General features: G+C 34.6%; 5 protein-coding genes across 5 annotated transcripts; 3 read left to right on the plus strand and 2 right to left on the minus strand.

Moving 5' to 3' along the window:
• The first annotated feature begins 1951 nt into the window (after positions 1-1951).
• LOC9329141 (V-type proton ATPase subunit c2) lies at positions 1952-3240 on the plus strand. Its single transcript, XM_021011734.1, has 3 exons — positions 1952-2129; positions 2220-2505; positions 2886-3240. The coding sequence occupies exons 1-3, from the start codon at positions 2051-2053 to the stop codon at positions 3016-3018; spliced, it is 498 nt and encodes a 165-aa protein (XP_020867393.1). The 5' UTR covers positions 1952-2050; the 3' UTR covers positions 3019-3240.
• Positions 3241-3251: 11 nt separating this feature from the next.
• On the minus strand, positions 3252-5523 carry LOC9326421 (ATP sulfurylase 2). The gene is made up of 5 exons (XM_021011733.1): positions 4817-5523; positions 4322-4727; positions 3970-4230; positions 3765-3851; positions 3252-3645 (listed from the first exon to the last, which is right to left on the minus strand). The coding sequence occupies exons 1-5, from the start codon at positions 5359-5361 to the stop codon at positions 3511-3513; spliced, it is 1434 nt and encodes a 477-aa protein (XP_020867392.1). The 5' UTR covers positions 5362-5523; the 3' UTR covers positions 3252-3510.
• Positions 5524-6011: 488 nt separating this feature from the next.
• On the minus strand, positions 6012-8438 carry LOC9329142 (endoglucanase 2). The gene is made up of 6 exons (XM_002893035.2): positions 7962-8438; positions 7595-7878; positions 7087-7521; positions 6865-7003; positions 6603-6769; positions 6012-6524 (listed from the first exon to the last, which is right to left on the minus strand). Exons 1-6 carry the CDS (start codon positions 8155-8157, stop codon positions 6195-6197), a joined length of 1551 nt encoding a protein of 516 aa, XP_002893081.1. The 5' UTR covers positions 8158-8438; the 3' UTR covers positions 6012-6194.
• A 3769-nt stretch (positions 8439-12207) lies between these two features.
• Positions 12208-14793, plus strand: LOC9329143 (HVA22-like protein h). The gene is made up of 7 exons (XM_002890313.2): positions 12208-12520; positions 13102-13142; positions 13235-13333; positions 13433-13489; positions 13575-13638; positions 13738-13944; positions 14100-14793. The coding sequence occupies exons 2-7, from the start codon at positions 13111-13113 to the stop codon at positions 14568-14570; spliced, it is 930 nt and encodes a 309-aa protein (XP_002890359.1). The 5' UTR covers positions 12208-12520; positions 13102-13110; the 3' UTR covers positions 14571-14793.
• Positions 14794-15931: 1138 nt separating this feature from the next.
• Positions 15932-16405, plus strand: LOC9326422 (serine/arginine-rich splicing factor 1). Its single transcript, XM_021014771.1, has one exon. It carries the CDS (start codon positions 16071-16073, stop codon positions 16263-16265), a length of 195 nt encoding a protein of 64 aa, XP_020870430.1. The 5' UTR covers positions 15932-16070; the 3' UTR covers positions 16266-16405.
• The last annotated feature ends 3126 nt before the right edge of the window (positions 16406-19531 follow it).

Below are 19531 nucleotides of genomic sequence, written 5' to 3' on the forward strand. Positions count from 1 at the left end.
TGAACTTTTTTGATATTTGAAAAATGTCCATCTATTTTATACAATTATACAACTGCATTCATTACATATATATCTTTTCAATTTCCAAATCTAAGAGCATCCTCAACGGTGAGACTCTCAAAAAGTGTGTTTGATTAATAAAATACAATATTTTTATTATAATTTTTTTATATCATTAAATTTAAAGTAAGTAATTAAATTCCACCAAAAAAACTGGTAAGTGAAGTCTTTACAAAATATGGATGCGGCTCTTAAACAAGATTTTTCAGAATCAATTCTCTCACAAATGTTTCTCTTTCCTTCTTTTTTAATTTTATTTCATTATTTTATTTGTTAAAATTTGGGAGAGAACTAGGGACAGAACTATGTACATTCATTCGCATGTTGAGTCATTTTATTTGCACTATTATTGGCCATGCTTTTTTTCTTTCTCGCATATGTATTTTACATTTATAAATAAATATATTTTCGAATCACCAAATCTAATGATTGACCGTGACATTCCATTCCATTCATGAATGCGGTTAGTTGACTCTTTAATTTGTTTTTTTTTTTATGTTGCTAATGCTAATCATGTGCACCCTATTCTCGCGTTACCATATTATTCACAAACATAATGTTAATCGGTTATTATTAGATTTTGTTTTAGGAAGTCAAAAAAAGAAAAAAGATTTTGTTTGTAAGCTGTTGATTTTATAACAATTTCCCACCACCTTATAAGTTTCGCTGACTTCTGATTATTAAACCTATCCGAAACAATAATTTCTAGAAAAATGTTAATCTACTTTTAAAACATGTCTTATTAAGAGGATATGTCAATATCCACTGTATCTAAGTTATATCTGCCGAGGGCCTAATATGGTTAACGTCGCTCGACCCATCTCGCATACCAGTGTCATCCAGGTATAGACTACTACATGATGATTAAAATTTCAATTCATGTTGGCCGGATTAAGCATTCATAAAGGTCATGGGACAAAGCTTCGAAACAGAACCATTGCATATATATCGTAGAATATAACAAAGTATAAGGTACAGAACAATATTCCTTTTTTTTTTTTGATAAAATACAGAACAATGTTATAATAAGACAGCAAACCCTATACCGGTTACTATAAACAGGCAAAGCAAACACTAAATAATGCGCTATCTTGCAACTTTTGTTCCTACAAATGTAATCATTAACAATTACGTACAATACCAATAAAGTTTTACATTGTGCTCTTCTACTCTCTTAACTCGTCTTGCAACCTTTCCTTCCCACAAATGTAGACTTCCACACGTTAACACATATCATATTGAATTTTAAAAGAAGAAGCTAATAGTAATTCCAAGAATAAAAAGTAAATCGATCAAAAGAAACTGCTTTCCAATGTGTTACTCCCTCTGTTCCTAAAACAATGATGTTTTAGTTTTACACACAAATTAAGAAAAAGTAATTTTTATATTTTTTAATTATTATTTTGTTAGTATAATAATATTAGTTTTACTTCCCTCCTTCTACTATTGGTCACAAACAAAAATAATAATGATGTTTTTACAAAACATCAATCTTGATGGAACAAGTAAAAAACCCAAAACATCAAATAACTAAGAACAGAGAGAGTATTATTGAAATAGGTGTTTACCCAAAAAAATTTAATTAAGAAATTTGATGTTGCCAAAGTTCTTTCCGACGAGGCCATGGTTGCATGTGTAGTTAAAAATAAAATAATTTGATATGTAACTGAGTCATTTGGAAAACAATCCATAGCATCAACAAATACAAGAATTTCACCTAGTGCCTTAAATTAATTTCATCGAGCCAAATACAAAGAACCATGTCACACTGACTAAACCATTTCAGTCTAATTTGGTCCGGTTCGGTTGAGATGGGTTTAGCTAATTTTAAGTCCGGTTTAGATTCACGCGCCGACTCATGGCCGGGCAAATTACTAATCAATCAAAAATCATATCATTGCCATCATCATCAGATCAGATTGGTTTCTCCCTTTTCTCTCTCAAATCTTCAATTGTCTCTTCACCGATCAGATCTCAACGACGACGAGTCATGGCTTCAAGTTTCAGCGGCGATGAAACTGCTCCTTTCTTCGGATTCCTTGGCGCTGCCGCCGCTCTCGTTTTCTCCTGTAACATCAGATTCCCCCATTCCCCCGATCTCCTTTCTCCGATTTGATTTTGATCCAAATCTGATCCGATCCGATCGGATTTTGTTTCAGGTATGGGAGCAGCGTACGGGACAGCGAAGAGCGGGGTTGGTGTAGCGTCGATGGGTGTGATGAGACCAGAGCTTGTGATGAAATCGATTGTTCCGGTTGTTATGGCTGGAGTTTTAGGTATTTATGGTTTGATCATTGCTGTTATCATCAGTACCGGAATTAACCCTAAGGCCAAGTCTTACTATCTATTCGATGGCTATGCTCATCTCTCTTCCGGTCTTGCTTGTGGTCTCGCTGGTCTCTCCGCCGGTATGGCTATTGGAATTGTCGGCGATGCCGGTGTTAGGTAAATTCTCGTTTAACTGTCTCTGTTTGCTTCCATGAGGCTAATTCAATTGTTCGAAGATGTTGAAACTTTTCAGAAAAGGCTCTGTTAAAAATCGTTTCTTTGATTCAAAATGTTATTGATCCTGTTGATTGATTCTAAATCACGAGTGCTTTATGTGTGTTCTTGATTTGCCATGTTAAAGTCTCTTGCTTTGGTGTTAGTTGTTGTTAAGAGCTGAAATGATTGAATCTTTTTTTTTACTTTATGTTGTATGTGAGATTAAGGATATATGATTGTGGCAGCTCCTGATATTGTTGCGAAATGTTTGTATCGAACCTTGAGTTTTAGAGAGAGATGTTTGTATTTGTAATCTGGTGTGTTTTTTTTTTGTGTTGCAGAGCGAATGCACAACAACCCAAGTTGTTTGTGGGAATGATTCTGATTCTCATCTTTGCTGAAGCACTTGCCCTGTACGGTCTCATTGTTGGTATCATCCTTTCTTCTCGAGCTGGTCAGTCTAGAGCCGAGTGAAATCCAGAGTCTCTCTCTCATATGGGCTATATCCTTGTAATGTTTTGGTATATTTTACTTCCAGTTTTTTTCTTTTGTGGTATTGTGAGTTTTTGAGTTTCTCATGAAAACAAGCAACATGGGTGAAAATTATTTGACTTTTGTTTCAAAACCATTTCTCTTTTTCATTTGCACACTATATATGGATACATTAATAAGTAATAAAATATGACGATTCAACGATTTGAATAGTGTATTGTTGAATCATGATTTTGGATCTATGGTAAAAAGATTTGAATAGTGTATCTGACCTTACGATTATTATTAACAAACTTCTCTCGTCAACCAGAACATTATTTGGTTTAGAGTTTGGAAAACATTTGCGAGTTCCCTCCATGAAGACAAAAACATAGATCCAAGGTAGTAGCTTAAACAAAACAATGAAAGGTGAAACAAAAGCCTCATATAGATCACTAAGGAGCTTCAGTTTTGAAAGAGATGCAATTGGATTCCTTACGCTGAAACAACGGCTTGTTGTTTAGCTTCGCTTTCTTGCAAGCTCTCATAGTATTTAACAAGAACATTCCATCCACTCGGACACATAAACCCATCTGGAGGATTCTCCCCTGTTCTTGCATAAGTTCGCATCTGTAAGCAAAACAAGAAAACCGAAAAGAAAAAAAAACTCAGGTGTAATCGCACATAAGCAAAATCTTGAAACTTGGCGGCCTTCAATAAGAATCTTAAGTCTCAAAGCTGTCTCTTACCTTTGTTCCAGAAATGAAAAGAAACTCTTTTGCACGAGAGGGATCGAAAAACGCCATTTTCTTCTCGATTGTATCGTAAGCTGCAACCTGAAAGATACAAATCACAGATAAAAAAAAAACATGATGGGGAATTGAAGCAGAGTATTCTGATAATCTAAGAGACTTTGGTTTTGCAGTCAGAAACTCAGAATTGATTTTGTGTTACCCTAAATGGAAGAATATTTAGTTTCTCAAGTCCAGGGGCCATGTTTAAGACTTTCTTTCCATGATCAGGATCATATAGATCTCTCTTCTCAGTAGGGTGGCCCATTCCTGCAGGATCACGACCTACAATGTAGAAATTAGCACCAGCGTTAATCCTTGCCTTGGCGTGCCATTGAACTTCAGTTGGACCAGCATAGTGCATCGGTGATGGAAATATCGAGACAATAGTAGTCTTCGGGTCAAGAACTCCGTCTTCTAGAACCTACACATCATAAGCAAATAAAATCATAATCTATCAATACCACAAATTCTTTATGAGTAAAACAAACTCTCAAAGAGCAGCCAATATGCACCTTGCTATGTTGTTCCATTCTAACATCAAGAGGAACATCATCAGCTTTTGTGAAACCTCCTAAAGGATGAAGCAAGAGAATAGGATTCTTGTAACCCATATCCAAAAGCCTTTTCCTGGTATCATTCATCAACAGAGCATGTCCATTGTGCACCGGATTCCTTAACTGAAAGGCAAAAACAGCATCCGCTTGACGATTATCGAACTCTTCCCTAAGCTGTTTAGGAGATAGCCTGTAATGATCAAGCCCATCATTATACTTAATCGGCTTAAAAACCTCTAAATCACCACCAATCAACCAGTTTCCAGATGGACTAATATATTCTTCCACATAAGGCAATCCTGGAGAAGTAGTTCCCCAAGTCCGAGCTATCCTCTCTTCCTTGTTGTGTTTGTATATCTCCACACTGCAATTCACAAACAAAGATTCACAAAAACAGTCAATTACTTCAAATATCAAGGTTACAAATCAACAAAGCCAGAAAGTTTCATATACCTTCGAAGAGAACCAATGATATCTCCTTGAGGGCTAACAAGAGCAACATTCTTGGATGATCCGATTTGTTCCTTAGTCTCTTCATCAATAGCAAGAACAATAGGAAGAGACATATTCACAAAAGTCCCATTTTTTAATCTAAGAGAATTAAAATGCAAACTTTGTAGATACTCATCTTCTCTCATGAACCCTTTTAAAGGACTAGCCCAGCCTTCACTAATCACATGAACCCACTCAAGATCAATCTTCGTCAGCTTCACTTTCGGCATCGTCTCTGATTCAGCTCTCTTCGCTCCGATTTCAGATTCCGGTACAATCAATTCCACCAATTCACCACCGTCGGGATCAATCAATGAGCTCTTAACAGTCATTTTCGAAACAGATTGCATTATTGGGTTTCGTTTATAGACCAAATTGAGAAAAGGGTTTTGATTGAAAGAAGAAACGAAGGAGATTTGATTGGTGAAAGAGGACGGTTTTGAATTTCTAGGTTGGAAGAGAGTGAGGTGAGAGACGTAGGAGGAGGATCTGATCAGAAGAGACATGGATATTGGTGAAGAAGATAGCTACTTTGGGGAAAAAGCGAGAGAAGTGGAGAGTAGAGAGTGAACAGTGAAGGTGAGATTTGGACGAACATGTTGGAGGAAGAAGAAGAAGATCCACACGTTATTCCACTTTTGGCTCCTTTGCTTTTTCTAGTTGCAGGAGTGGATGTGATTAACTGATTATTGCCTTTTGTGTGAAATGTCTTTTTCACCCTTTATTTTTCTGAAAGCTTTGGGCCTTTCGGGACCATTTGTTTTTATTATATTGGGCTTATGTTATTATTTCTCATGAAAGCCCTTGAGGTTTAATCAATTTATTTTTGTTTAGTTTGATTTTAACCAGATTGAACAATATAATATTGGTATTTGGTAGTGTTTTTTAGCCTTTTAGGATTGGAACTCTAAATCTAACATTTAGAAAACAATTATAACCGTAAATAGAACACAAAATTTAGAGCGGTTGACCACCGTAAAAAGATTTACAATCGATTTGTTTAATTGCGAATCTATAACCAAATCGGGAGTTTATAAAAAGAATTTATTAAGTTCTACAACAACAACTTTGACACTAAAAATTTAGTGCCAACTAACATAAAACCTACCTTAAGGTTTTTAGAGCATCAAATAAGAATAAATTCCAACACTCTATATTTTTTTTTTGGTATCAACGTTAAGTAACACTCTAAATATATTTTGTCTCCAGCACATCTACATTTTACCAAACGTAAGGCGAAACATATACATTGAGCACGTTCATACATACATACATTTATAGAACGATCAAGCAAATAAGGGGTGTGTGTGTGTGTGATTCTAATTCATAAAAATCTCATTTAAAAAGATTCTAACGAGGAAGAAGTAGTAACCAAACTCGACAAAAGACCAACGACAAGAGCACTGTTATAGGTGCTTGGCTCATTTTGCATAGAATTGTTCCTTGCGTCTATAAACGTGTCGTTCAAAAAAGGTCCACCAACTAGTGCACCATAAGCTACGTTCGGATTTTGTTCATCCGAGTCAAGCCACTTAAACCCATCTTTGCATCCTGTGTTTGCATCGGCTGGTATTGAAGCTCCTCTATGATGCACAAATTCTGGATATTTTTCACCATATCCCACCAAATAACTCATTTTCTCCGGATTTTTCCCTAACATGTAATCAGCCTGCACATTGTATATATAGAATTATTATACGTTTAATTAAGAGGAATTATAAGAAACCAAATTAATATGTATATGGACCTGAGATCTGGCGAATTTTCTGAGATCTGAAGGTTTAAAGGATTGGTCACTGCAAGATAGTTCCTTAATACCAGAGGTGAGCATATAGTCACTGTAGAGTGTAGCTAAAAATGCAGAGGACACAGGGTGTTGCAGTGCATTCCATTCACTTACCCATATTAGACCACCTATATATATATATATATAAACAAAATCAAACGAGATAATTAACAATGATACAGAGATTTCTATCATCAGTTAACCTGAGATGCAAGAAAAGTACCATCAGTTCTACTAGATGTAGCTGTTGGTGAGCTTGGTATAAGCCCACACATGACAGCTTCTGCTGTTTCTTTATAACCTTGAAGTCCTTGGCTTCCTGATAACCCTTTTTTGAAGAAGGTTAATCTTGATAATAGTATCTGCAAATGTATAAGTCACACTAAATGTTATAATCAAACAAACATGAATCATGATTAGTAAAGAAGTGTCTTGTTCTTTATACATGTGTTCCTGGAAGCTTGTTGTCCCAACTAAACCAAGATGGACTTCCAAAATTACCAAACTCTTCACCGTTTTCCGATACAAAGTCAAGATATGTTTTATCCTCTGTTGCATGGTACAACCATGAAGCTGCCCAAAGAAGCTCATCTCCATATCCAGTTGAGTTATAATAAGGCTGAACCTCGGGTATATTAGCACTGTAAGAACCTTTGTTATTATCCGCAAAATCGAACAACTGCTTTGCATGTTTCAGAAGCGTGCTTGAATACTTGGTATCACTTTCTTTGAATACTAAAGATGCAGCAGCCATAGCTGCTGCTGTCTCTGCAGCAACCTCAGTCCCTGGAGTCTCTGTATCAATCTTAGTAAGAGTTCTCTTCCTTGTCATTGTTTCTGGCCTATCCCAACATTTATGATCCGTCACCGGATCTCCCACCTATAATGTTAAAGTCAGTGATTTGACTTGAGACCTAATGAAAGATTTGTGATTTTTGATCACTACCGTGTACCTGAATATAGAGGACATTTGGAGAAGGATGAGCATTAATGAGGAAATCAGTAGTCCATTTGAGAGAGTCTTTAGCATGATCCAATAGGTTCACAGAAGCCATTTGATCACCGTACTCAAGAATAGACCATGAGAGAACTGTGGCAGTGAAAGCCATTGGGAAACCAAACTTCATGTGGTCTCCTGCATCGTATAAACCTTTCGAAAGGTCGATATTTGCTTCGCTTCCATCTTTAAGACCTGAATCTCCTCTCCATGATATCTTGTTGTTCTCCAGCTTACCAGCTGCACCAAAAACATGACTTACTTTGTGCCAAAAGCAGAAACAAATAATCAATGTGAATCAAGAAAATTCAAGAATCGTTTACATTTCTGGATATCGAAGAATTGCATAGCGATCTTGAGAGCATTAGCGTAATTTTTATCAATGGAGCCAGGATTATCATCGGAGTGGCTTGCTCTATGCCTGAATGTGAAAATGACCGCCAGAATTACAGCGACTAACACGATAATTCCGATGAACCAACTACAACAACAACATCTTGACCTTGGTTTCGCCACCATTTTGTTCGATAAACAAAAAAAAAAACAGAGGTGGATCGATCTGAAAATGTCAATGGAGATGCATTTAGCGATCGCAAAAGTTTTGCTAGATCTAAGGATTCGAAAATGACGACGATTCGAGAGAGGAAAGTAACAGATTTTGGCTAAATAAGGTAATTGTGAGGGCACCGACACTGATCAAACCAACGCGGGACGAGATCTGTTCTTTTATGTGTTTTCGTAATTACGGAAGTACCCTTGCCTGGAAAGGAAGCAATGTGGCGAGTACAAGGTCACAATTGGAAGTTGTGATGTTGTTTATTATTTTATCATTTTTTTGGTTAATACATATTCTTACCTGTAGAATTCATTGCGAATCAATTAGTCAACTTCAACAACCACGTCTGATTTTTATTTAATTGTTATGGGAAACAGATATATACTTCCTATAACTATACCAATATTCAGATTATAAACCAGTTCCTTGAATTGTGTATATGATATTGTTAAAAAAATAAAAAATTGTATTTGATTGTGATCAAAGATTCAATACGATAGTGATGTCAGAACGGAAAAAAAAAAAAAAAAAAACCCTACGGGCTAGGGATTTAATGGGCCAGATCACTTCATTTCGGCCCATTAGTGTAGTGATCGGAGAAGAAGCGGTAGTTTTTTTTTTTGCTTTTTTGGAAGATCCCAAGTTCACTTTTTGCTAACTAATTTTGAATTACAAACTCGAACATAGCATTATAGTACAATTTGTTGATCCACATAGAGTTTATTGTTAGTTCTAGAGTGAGATTGGTTTCATGATAAATCGATAAAATTTATCACATGGTGATTATTGAGCTTACTTTAATTTGTTGATGCGAATCGTATGCGGCTCATACTCTTGGATAATAATGAACATGTACAGATGTTGATGATTGAGCTTATTTTTAACATGTAGACAAGAACGAAAGAAAAACCGAAGTAATATATATATTTTTTTTAAAGAAGTTGCATAGTATCACAAGTTAAACACCGAAGAGTTTCGTCTTCTCCTAAGAGAGAACTTTATACTCTTCTTCGAAAGCTTTCTAATCCGTAGTCATCTTATACTTCTCAGGTAAGGAAAGAGCTAGCTAAAATAAACCACGAAAATTAGTGAGAGGTTTTAATTTGTTAAAGAACCAAGAATCAAGAGCAAATTTACGTACATGGTGATGAGCTATATCTTATTGTTGAGCCTGGCGGCAGCATAACATTAACAACCACAATATTCAATCCTCCCACGTCACATCCACTAAGTTCCAGTGCCTTCTCTATTGTGGCTTCTCCCATAAGATTATATACAGCTAAACATACTATTCAAAGTAAACAAAAAGACTTACATGAAGAGATAACATATTGGACTTAAACTCATTGGTTACAAACTCCTTTAACTTATCCTTAAAGTTTCTGGAGAAAAATAAGTAACTATATCAATATCAATAAAATGTCAATACAAATTTTATGCTCGTTTAGGATAACTTTTCCAGAATATCCTATAATACAACTTTTGTATTGACTATTTATCAACATTGATATGTTAACTTTATATTTCGTCTCAAACTGCAAGGAAAAGATAAAGGAGTTTGTGACAAATGGATTTCCTGTAAGTCATTTTGTTTATTTTGAATATATGTTTAGCTGTATATAATCTGTTTTTGGTATCAAGCTGTTATAATCTTCACCCTACTTACTACATGTTTGATGATAGTGCAAAGCTTTTTATCTTGTTAGCAAAATATCATCGTCTATAATAATTCTTATTGGTTCATAAAAGAATATTAGAATTACAACCTCTAAAATTTTATGGTTTACTCCTATAATAAATTTGGTCTCTTCAATAATTGTTTGTGTTCAATAACTTATAACATACTCTACAAGTCTCCGAAAAAAATCAACTTACTTGTGTTCCGGAAGACTGAAGTCTAAGGATTCCACAGTTGCCCATCGAGGATCAACGAATTGTCCATCATACGGTGAAGCCTTAGCTAATACATTCCATCCTCCCGAATCACTTCCACTAAGTTCCAACCCAATATGAATGAAGGCATCTGTGAAACCAAAAGAAAACAACAAAAAAAGCACTGAACTTAACTTTGAGCTGGGAAAATTGGAGGAAGAAGCAAAAAAACTCTTGAGAATACCCTTTTCAAAGTCTCTTCAAACAAAAATATGTAAGATCTCTCCACAAGAAGCGAAATGTTTTGTCAACGCGAGCTTGAGATCATACTCATGAAGCGAAGTGTCATATCCCTCAAAGAAAATCCTGCTAAAGCTACTGTAATCAACATAGGTTAAAGAGTGAATTCAAAAAAAACCGTAAGGAGAAGAAGATTACTTTGACTGCGGATTCATCCATTGAGAAGATCGACTGCTAGGTTTCCGACCCTTACAAGATATTTTTCAGTTTTTAGGGTTTTAGGTCGTATGAAGAAGGGTTTTGGCGTGAATATATATAAGAACAAACGCTTGGGCCTTAATTTTAGTTCAGGCCTGTACGAAGCCCATATACTCCTAATCTTCTTCCCAGCCCATAATTCCTTAATACGGAATGTAAATGGAAATCATGTTTGCGTTTACATTTTTTAATAAAATAATTTATACAAAAAAACGGATAGTATATTCTATTTAGTAGAATTGGTTTTAAAAAAAATATATAAACAACATCTGACAATTAATTCTTCAAAGCCATTCAAACTTTGGCCCCATATTTTTACATTGAGTGGGTCATTGTGAGGTTGTTGTGAATATCTACCGATCACCAATATAGACGTTAGTGTTTCTGTTCTGTGTTACTTTTCTTTGCTTTAATAATTCAAAACAATACCGAATACCCCTCATATCCTCTTTTTGTCGACTAATCTTTTTCCGGTTTGGCTTTATTATCTAACCATGAAAATGTTATAAAAACTCTATTGGTGTGATTGGTTTAACCGAGTAGTTTGATGCTCTTTTGTTTAACCGAAATCAGAGATAAGTATGCCCATATGGTTGTGGGATTTGCTGTGGGCGTGAAAGCAATTCACTGCTTCATAATTAGAAAGGACATAAGTATGCCCATAATATGTTTCTTTCTATTCATATAATTAATAGGTTTTTATCATCATGATGCATAATTAGTTAACTTTATAGCACATGAAACCAAAGTCTTATTTTCATATAAAGTAATTCTTTAGCCTTTTGCAATTTTTTCATAAGAAATTAACAATGTTTTTTGTACATCCAATTTTCAATTATTTGTTGAAAACCTTATGAACAAATAGAGCCGTAATTTCAATATTTAAATATATGATTACTGGTAAAATATAGCCTTACTTTTGTAAAATGAGGTATCTTTTTAAAAAGAATCCAATGGAGACAAAGGAAGAAATTAGTTAAAATAATTAAAATTTACCAGAGAATTCAACAAAAGAAAAGCTACCATTTTTGTTATAATTTTATGAACAAAAATAGCCATTCTTATTAATTAGATTTTAGAGGAAAATGATGTAATTACTAATCAAATTAAGAAAATCAATACCAATGAATAGAAAGATGATCAAATTAGTAAAAGTAGAAAAATTCCACCACATATTTCCCTGGCATAATTCACAAGAAAAGCTTGGGTCATAAGTTGGATTCAAGAGTAAATGGGATAAGCTACAAAGTGAATACAAAAGAATAGCTACCATTTTTGTCATAATTATATGAACAAAATAGCCATTCTTATTAATTACAGTTTAGGGAAAAATGCTGTAAATACCAATCAAAATAAGAAAATCAATACCAATGGATAGAAAAGATGATCAAAATAATAAAAATACAAAAAATTCCACCACATATTTCACAAGAAAAGCTTGGATCATAAGTTGGATTCAAGAGTAGTATAAATAAGCTACAAAGTGAATACAGTAGATTCATTCTTTGTGTCCAAAATCCCAGTGATCTTAGCCGTCCATTTCAAATCTCAAGAAGATCAACCTCTAGAAATCGTAGTGTAGGCTAGATCATAACACAGAGGATTATTTAACCCCTTGAAAGAAAGTAAATATTTGAAAAGGACTCATAACGAAACCAAAAACAGTGACTTGTGAAACAACCGCTGGTTTTTTCCAGTAAAGGCCACAACAAATTTCAATTTTATTATTAATTTTACTTTTTCGCTTTGCTTTTTTTTTTTTCCCTCATTTACGTTTGTCTCTTTCCCCGCTCTCTCGCTCTCGCCGCCGTCTGCGTAACGGTCTCCGGCCACATTACGCCGATCAATCTGTCCCTCCGCCGTCGTTTCAAAATCGTTTCTCTCCAAGTCTATTTTGAAGTATTCCGATTCGATTGCATTCTCATCACTTTCCGAAAGCTTCTTCTACTCAGAAAGGTATTGTTCATTTCGTTAAAGTAGTCTAGAAATCGATTCCACAGTTTCGTCTTCAATAGCGATTGATATGAGCTCTGTATCAATCTCACTTGTTTGAATTTCTATATCAAATGCACTATTGTGAGTTCTAGTTTTTTCGTCGGTTGTTGTATAATCCGATTTCAAATTTGTGTATCGTCTCTAGATTCGTTAACTTCGATTTCAAATTCGAATTCGAAGGTCGAGGACTCTGAGATTATTCATATGAATCGAAGCCAAATTATGTTCACTTGAATCCTTTGTTATTGTTACCACATTTGAATTTGCTCTAGTCATCTTCTCGTCGCCGACACTAATCTCATTTTACCAGTAGAAGCAAGGATAAGTAGATTTCTTCAGTAGTATGTTTAAGTTGGTTGAGAGCATTAGATGATCCAGCTATATGAGCATTAAGTGGAGAAACTACTTAGTAGGGTTTCGTTCATTGATTGATTCTGCTTATTGTTTCTTGTTAGTTGAAATTGTTTACTCGCATCTTTGTTGTTCTCTTCTTCACATTTATTTGAGGGATTTAACACATTCTTGTTGTTGCTCTTTATCAGGTGTACAAAATGATTGGATCGTTTCTAACAAGAGGACTTGTGTATGGCTCTGATCTCTTCATTTTGAGGTTCTAAAGTATTACTTGATCAAAGAATTTTACTAATTTGTTTTTGACTTATCATTTGTTGGCAGAATGGTATTTGGATATGCGTATCCTGCTTATGAATGCTACAAAGCTGTTGAAAAGAATAAGCCTGAGATGCAACAGCTTCGATTCTGGTGCCAATACTGGTTTGTGATGTTTGGCTTTCTCATCTATTTCTTATCTTGAAACTTCTGCGTTGAGTTTTCTTTTGTAAAGTTTAGCTTCCTCTTTGAAACTTGTTGCAGGATTTTGGTGGCTGCTTTGACGATTTTCGAAAGAGTTGGCGATGCTTTTGCTTCATGGTTGGTGTTATTGATATAGGAATATACTTTCAAATGAATTGAGATATATGTAGACTTACTTTGTTTCTGTCCTGTTTTCATGAAGGGTTCCACTATACTGTGAGGCAAAACTGGCATTTTTCATATATCTTTGGTTCCCCAAGACCAGAGTAAGTAAACTCTAGTGGTAGCTAAAAGAGAGTTAGTTAGTATCTGTATATGTGATCCAATGGAGTTCTATCTCACTACATTTTCCTTTCTTTCCACAGGGAACTACATATGTGTACGATTCTTTTTTTAGACCATATGTTGCAAAGCATGAAAATGAAATCGACCGCAACTTGATTGAGCTAAGGACCAAAGCTGGAGATATGGCAGTGGTATACTGCAGAAAAGCAGTGAGCTATGGACAAACAAGAATCGCAGAGATCCTGCATTTTGTAGCTCTCCAGTCAACACCAAAACCTCAGCCGAAGGTAATTTTATGCACCTAACAAATACCAACAACAGCTAATCATGGATCCTTTGCTTTTCAACTTCTTCCATGCTCGCTAGGGGATCATTTAACATGTTTCTCCTTGTATAATAGTGATAATATTGAAGGATTTTTCTTGCTTGTAATTTTCATTAGGTAAAGAAGCAGGCCGCACCAGAAGAGGAGGAACAGAAACAACCGGATCTTAAGGCGACGAGCCAAGCAGCTTCTTCTAATCCTCAAGCGCGTATGCAATCGAAGAAACCACAGCTTGTAACCAAAGAACCTATGTCACCAAAGCCTCTTTCATCCCCACGTAAGCAACAACAACTACAAACAGAGACAAAAGAAGCAAAAGCAAGCGTGTCACAAACCAGACTCACTACTCTATCTCCACCAGTACCACCACCACCACCATCACCCTCAACAGCCATGAAACCAAACGCTGATCCAGCACATCCATTACCAACAGAGGCAGAGCAAGCGTCACAGACTGTTGCAGCGTTACCACCAGCAGCGTCTGAGATTCAGCGAGCGACATCTTCGAAAGAGACTTTAATGGAGGAAACACTAAGGGTCACTCGTGGGAGTCTGAGAAAAGCTCGTTCTGCGGGAGCACCGCGCTGAGAGAATGATTAAGGGAAACACATAATTTCAGAACTCTACCCCTTTTTTATTGGTTTCTCTTTAAATCAGGAATAATCGATTTTATTAAACGGTGCTATTTGTTGTTTTTAGTCCGATGTAAATTCTTCAGACCTCAGGCTAATATTGGATCATGATCTGTCCTTAGCTGAGTAAACCACCAAAAAAAAAGATCTATACAAGGATCAAAACTCTGCCTTTCTCCTATGTTTTGCAATGTCAAACTTAGACAAACAATCGATTTTTGTCAGATGTAAAAAAAAAAAGTATTCCGCTGCCGGGGTTTGAACCCGGATTTCATTCTTTTTGAAATTAACCGGAGTGCTACAGCGGATTTGTTGATTTTATGTCCAATTAAGTGATATATAACTTTTGTTATGACGTTTGTTGGGCCAGTGCATACATTTGGGCTTATGCTCTTGGTTGTTCATTGCTAGCCCTTATAATAATAACCTCATCAACTCACAAACACGCCTAAAAAAGAATTATTATGAGGAATAAATTTTCAGTAATTAAGTTAACTACATAAAAAACTAAAATATTTATAAAATGTCAACATGACTAAAATTGTAAATAAGTGAATGATCAAATTTTACGTAATTGCGATGAAAATGCCTTTTAATCGACTTTTCTGAAATTAACACGCGTCCTTAATATTTGAAATTGAGGATTTTTAATCCATTTCAGTCATAATTTTAACAGAAAACTCTGTACATAAATTTACTATTTGTTATACATTAATATATCCCACTATTATTTAGTTTCAGCTATTCATATATTGACTTCAACTTGATGTTTCACAAATATCGTTGAAATTCGACATCCGTTTTGTCTATAGATATTTTGTCCAATCATGTTTGAATTTTGACCAAATTTTTGTTTATGATTTCGCCATTTTGATACTTATTTAATTATTATCTTTTTAAGAAATTAATGTCGGTATTTGACAAATTACTACATTTCTTTTTTCTTTTTAAGGGATAAAGAAAGAGTAGTAGCTGCTAATGACGTCAAAATGCATGCGTCATGCTGACGAGTGAAGGCCTCAATAATGGTGGTGTGAGTCAGTGAGTGGTATAGGTTTATTGTGTGGCGGCTGCATAATAAATAAATAATGTTGTTGCAAAAGATATCTTCATATAATCGTAGTGACTAGTAAGTAACACATGGCTTTTCTGATCATATCCACCGTTAGATCCCATCTCGACAATAAGATTATACCAAAACTTATTATAGTACCAATTATTGTATACTATAATAGTTTTTACATCTTTCATTGGTCGTTTACAATTTAGTAATTTACCCTGCCAATGCACAAAACTTATTACTTTATAATTAGAAAACTATTGAAAATGAGAGTGGATGTACAAAAAAGATTCCTTCTCGTGTCTCTCTCGAGATCGACTATAATTATCCCCTTTTAGTTTCTCCTTTTTTTGTATGAGCACTCTTCACTCTTAGCAACCACGAGCACAAGAAAACATGAGCGACCCTAGCGGCCAATCTTCAACAACGACTGTCGGTGGAAGCGGCGGCGGCAGCGGTAGTAACGGAGGAAGTGGTGGAAGTGGCGGTGGAAGCGGTGGCTCCTTTGGGAATCAGCCGAGGAGATCAAAGGTGAGGAAGCAAGTGTGGGCTGGAGTTCTCGGCATCTCCTCCGACTCCACCAACAATTAATAGTTTTTAATTCTTTCTTTCTCTTTTCACCTAAAAAATATGTTTAGTGAAAAATGGTGGTGGTAATTACTATGCTTGATCATCGTTCATGTTAACTGTGTCTAAATAAATAAACAAGCAAGATAACTAGACCATCATCATCATCGTCGTCATTGTTATGACATTTTGAAGTATATATATATTTTTCTTCAACTTCTGCAGTGGATTTCAAAGTGAATTTTGTTTTGTCTAGGAACAATTAGGGTTTCTCCTTGGATGTGTATATATATATATATATATATATATATATATATATATATATATATATCAATACCATAAGCAATATGAAGGTTAGTCAAGTAGGTGAGATCGCTTGCAAATAATGTTAAAAGTAAAATCTTATGACAAATTGACGCTAAAGTATAGTCTGAAAAACATGGCAAAAAAATTCAGATAAGAATGTGCAATAATTATATAAAATGACCAGCTTAAAATAATTCAAAGAAAATAAATATTCGATGGTGTGTGTTTGAATGGTAAACAATCCATAATAATTGTTCTTATCCATCCTCAACAAATAGTTAAATGTACCTCCCCAGCTATCTTTCTCACAGATTATATATATGAAAATGAACCATTTTGAAATCGTACAATATAATCGTTTCTCACGTAAAAAACAATGGGAACCAATATAAAAATTAATTACTGCAAAAATATTATCCAACAATCAATCAAGTCCAGTATTCAACTAAATAATTCCTGTTCCCTTAGGCCTCCCCTAGCTCATCCTTGATGAAATAAAATGATAGGATTTTCTTTCAAAATAAAAATAAAATGTAGTTTAGTGTCACCATCCGGACTTAATTAGACAGCAACCTCAAATTTGTTATAAATTTATAGACCATTAGATATATTTTGGGTTTCATTTATACTATATGAGGAGATCAACCGACTCAGAGGGTCTGTAAATCACAACCAGTTATTAATAGATGAATCATGAATGCACTTTTCTATACACTAAAAACATGAAACCAATTGAACCAGTCTTATTTAAATATTCGACATAATTAAACAGAATTAGTCTTAATAAACTGAGAGAAATGATGAGTACAGTAATTGAACTTAGTTATGATTATCAGGTGTTGTTTAATCTTAAAGTAGAAGACATAATCATAACTGTCTTAAGTTAATTGTACCAACAAGTATAAGTTATAGTAATTAATTAGAATCCCTCATCCTCTAATCATTTCACCAAAAGCTTCTCCTCTTCTTTTAAAAAAACATACTCAAATTTAAAATCAAACTCTTGTTTTGTTCTCTTGGCAATTATCAATTTTTTTTTAAGTTAAAGTTACGGAATGGTCCTAAATCTTCGCCACTAACTAACTAGCTAGGTCAAACCCAAGTATACAATGTATCTAGCAGGACCACAACTTACTTTCAACACCATGATTATTACTTACTAGTACTTCAGCTTTTAGTTTTGCCTTAATTACATATATAATCACCTAATGATTAACCGTTGATCAATTCTCGGCATCATGTTTCGTCACTGTCAACGAAAGATCGGTCTCTGGAAATTAAATTCAACATTATCCATGGGATAACATAAGCTACTTCTAATTTTTGTACAAATTAGTAAAAAGTGATTTAATGTTTAGTTTCTTAATAAAAAAAAAGATTAAATACTAGTCAAACTTGTTTTCCCTTCTCTTGGATCTTTACAAATTTACGACTTAACCATATAATATATTATTGTAATAATAATTAATATGAACAAAACGCAAATAGTTTAGCTGATTGAACTGAATCACTGGTGTTTCTTTGGAAGAAAGTATCCGCCTCAAGCTCAAACTACAGACTCGAGCGAAAACTACCATGAACATTTAACAATATTCATTTTGGTTTTCAGTGCAAAAAAAGAAAAAGAAAAAAACACACATACTGATATTACAAGACCTGAAATTTTAAATCACTGAATTTGGTTTTTAAAAAATAGTACTGTATATATATATTTCATGTATATATAGAGATCGAAAACCCTTAACTATACATTTGGAAACAATATTCAATTTGGTTTCAGCGGGAAAAAAAAAGCATATTACAAGACCTGAAAATTTTGAATTCACTGAATTTCTGGAAGTTAGTATATAGTATGTATTTTCTTAATACACTTCTGTCCAAGACTTTCTTGGTTGGTCTTCTAATCATAGTAAAATTGACTAATACATCCTGAAGATGTTAGCTGATTAATCCATACATATATATTTATCTATACCGATATTTAGTTTACACAAAGAGGTTCACTTTGCCGAAGACAAAGGAAGCCCATACAAATGATTTGTTCACATGCAACATCATATACACTTAATCTCTCAACTCACTTTTTCACTTAATCCTTCTAAGTTTTAATATTTTAATTTTTAAAACCCTTTATTCAAACAAAAAATCAATATTATATAAAGAAAATATAGATTATGAAATGCTCCTAACAACCCCTTACAATGTGTATAAAATAAGTCTATATAACAAAACACATGCAAGCCAGGCTATAAGAGACTTTATAATACACACCAAACTATGCAAAAACCATTTCAGAGAGCTCATCCTAACACACACTCCTTCACTATTCATATAAACGAACCATTAAATCATCATCGTTACTTGGACCATCATCATAATCACAATAACAAGACCTTCATAGGTTTATCTTCATCCATGAAGCTCTTCTCCAAATTCCGCAAGATTTTCATGAGGATCATCTTCACCTTTCCTTCCTCCTCCGCCACCGTGCGTCCTCACAAAACAGCTGACTCCGGCAATGGTTGTGAGAGGCTAGAGACGCCAAAGATATCGTGCAGTAATTCGTACTACTCCTCACACTCTCACTACAGTGAAGCTATCTCAGATTGTATAGACTTTTTCAATAAGTCTCAACAAGAAAGTGAAGACCGGATTGTTCATGATCATGACGGTTTTTACGTTTAGTCAAACTTCAAAAAAACAAAAAAATGATCATGTCTTTTTTTTTTTTTTTTTCTTCTTCTAAATAACTCAAATTTTCTTCTCTTAAGCTCAAACTCTTATCTATCCGTATTCACAGTCTCTGCATGTTTCCCTGAAAGTTAATTTCGAGTTCAATAACCCCAAAACGGACCTCACACTTCTTGTTGTCTTCCATGAATGTTAGAGAACATGGCGACCTGTTTTTGTGGATCCGTTTCCAACCAATTTCAAAGACAGCAGGTTGTATTTTGTTCTTTCCACTTTCATTCCAAGAGACCAAA

The sequence above is a fragment of the Arabidopsis lyrata genome (assembly GCF_000004255.2).
Source record: "Arabidopsis lyrata subsp. lyrata unplaced genomic scaffold ARALYscaffold_1, whole genome shotgun sequence".
Classification (NCBI taxonomy): domain Eukaryota; kingdom Viridiplantae; phylum Streptophyta; class Magnoliopsida; order Brassicales; family Brassicaceae; genus Arabidopsis; species Arabidopsis lyrata.

Excerpts from the sequence above, each read along its gene's own strand:
- LOC9329141 (XM_021011734.1), top strand. The coding sequence starts at position 2,051 with ATGGCTTCAAGTTTCAGCGGCGATGAAACTGCTCCTTTCTTCGGATTC. Across the intron at positions 2,130-2,219 it reads CGCCGCTCTCGTTTTCTCCT|GTATGGGAGCAGCGTACGGG; the intron begins GTAACATCAGAT and ends ATTTTGTTTCAG. Across the intron at positions 2,506-2,885 it reads GTCGGCGATGCCGGTGTTAG|AGCGAATGCACAACAACCCA; the intron begins GTAAATTCTCGT and ends TTTGTGTTGCAG.
- LOC9326421 (XM_021011733.1), bottom strand. The coding sequence starts at position 5,361 with ATGTCTCTTCTGATCAGATCCTCCTCCTACGTCTCTCACCTCACTCTC. Across the intron at positions 4,231-4,321 it reads GAATGGAACAACATAGCAAG|GTTCTAGAAGACGGAGTTCT; the intron begins GTGCATATTGGC and ends TATGATGTGTAG. Across the intron at positions 3,646-3,764 it reads TTTTCATTTCTGGAACAAAG|ATGCGAACTTATGCAAGAAC; the intron begins GTAAGAGACAGC and ends TTTTGCTTACAG.
- LOC9329142 (XM_002893035.2), bottom strand. The coding sequence starts at position 8,157 with ATGGTGGCGAAACCAAGGTCAAGATGTTGTTGTTGTAGTTGGTTCATC. Across the intron at positions 7,879-7,961 it reads ATTCTTCGATATCCAGAAAT|CTGGTAAGCTGGAGAACAAC; the intron begins GTAAACGATTCT and ends TTTTTGGTGCAG. Across the intron at positions 6,525-6,602 it reads GAAAATTCGCCAGATCTCAG|GCTGATTACATGTTAGGGAA; the intron begins GTCCATATACAT and ends TACAATGTGCAG.
- LOC9329143 (XM_002890313.2), top strand. The coding sequence starts at position 13,111 with ATGATTGGATCGTTTCTAACAAGAGGACTTGT. Across the intron at positions 13,334-13,432 it reads CGATTCTGGTGCCAATACTG|GATTTTGGTGGCTGCTTTGA; the intron begins GTTTGTGATGTT and ends AACTTGTTGCAG. Across the intron at positions 13,945-14,099 it reads CACCAAAACCTCAGCCGAAG|GTAAAGAAGCAGGCCGCACC; the intron begins GTAATTTTATGC and ends AATTTTCATTAG.
- LOC9326422 (XM_021014771.1), top strand. The coding sequence starts at position 16,071 with ATGAGCGACCCTAGCGGCCAATCTTCAACAACGACTGTCGGTGGAAGC.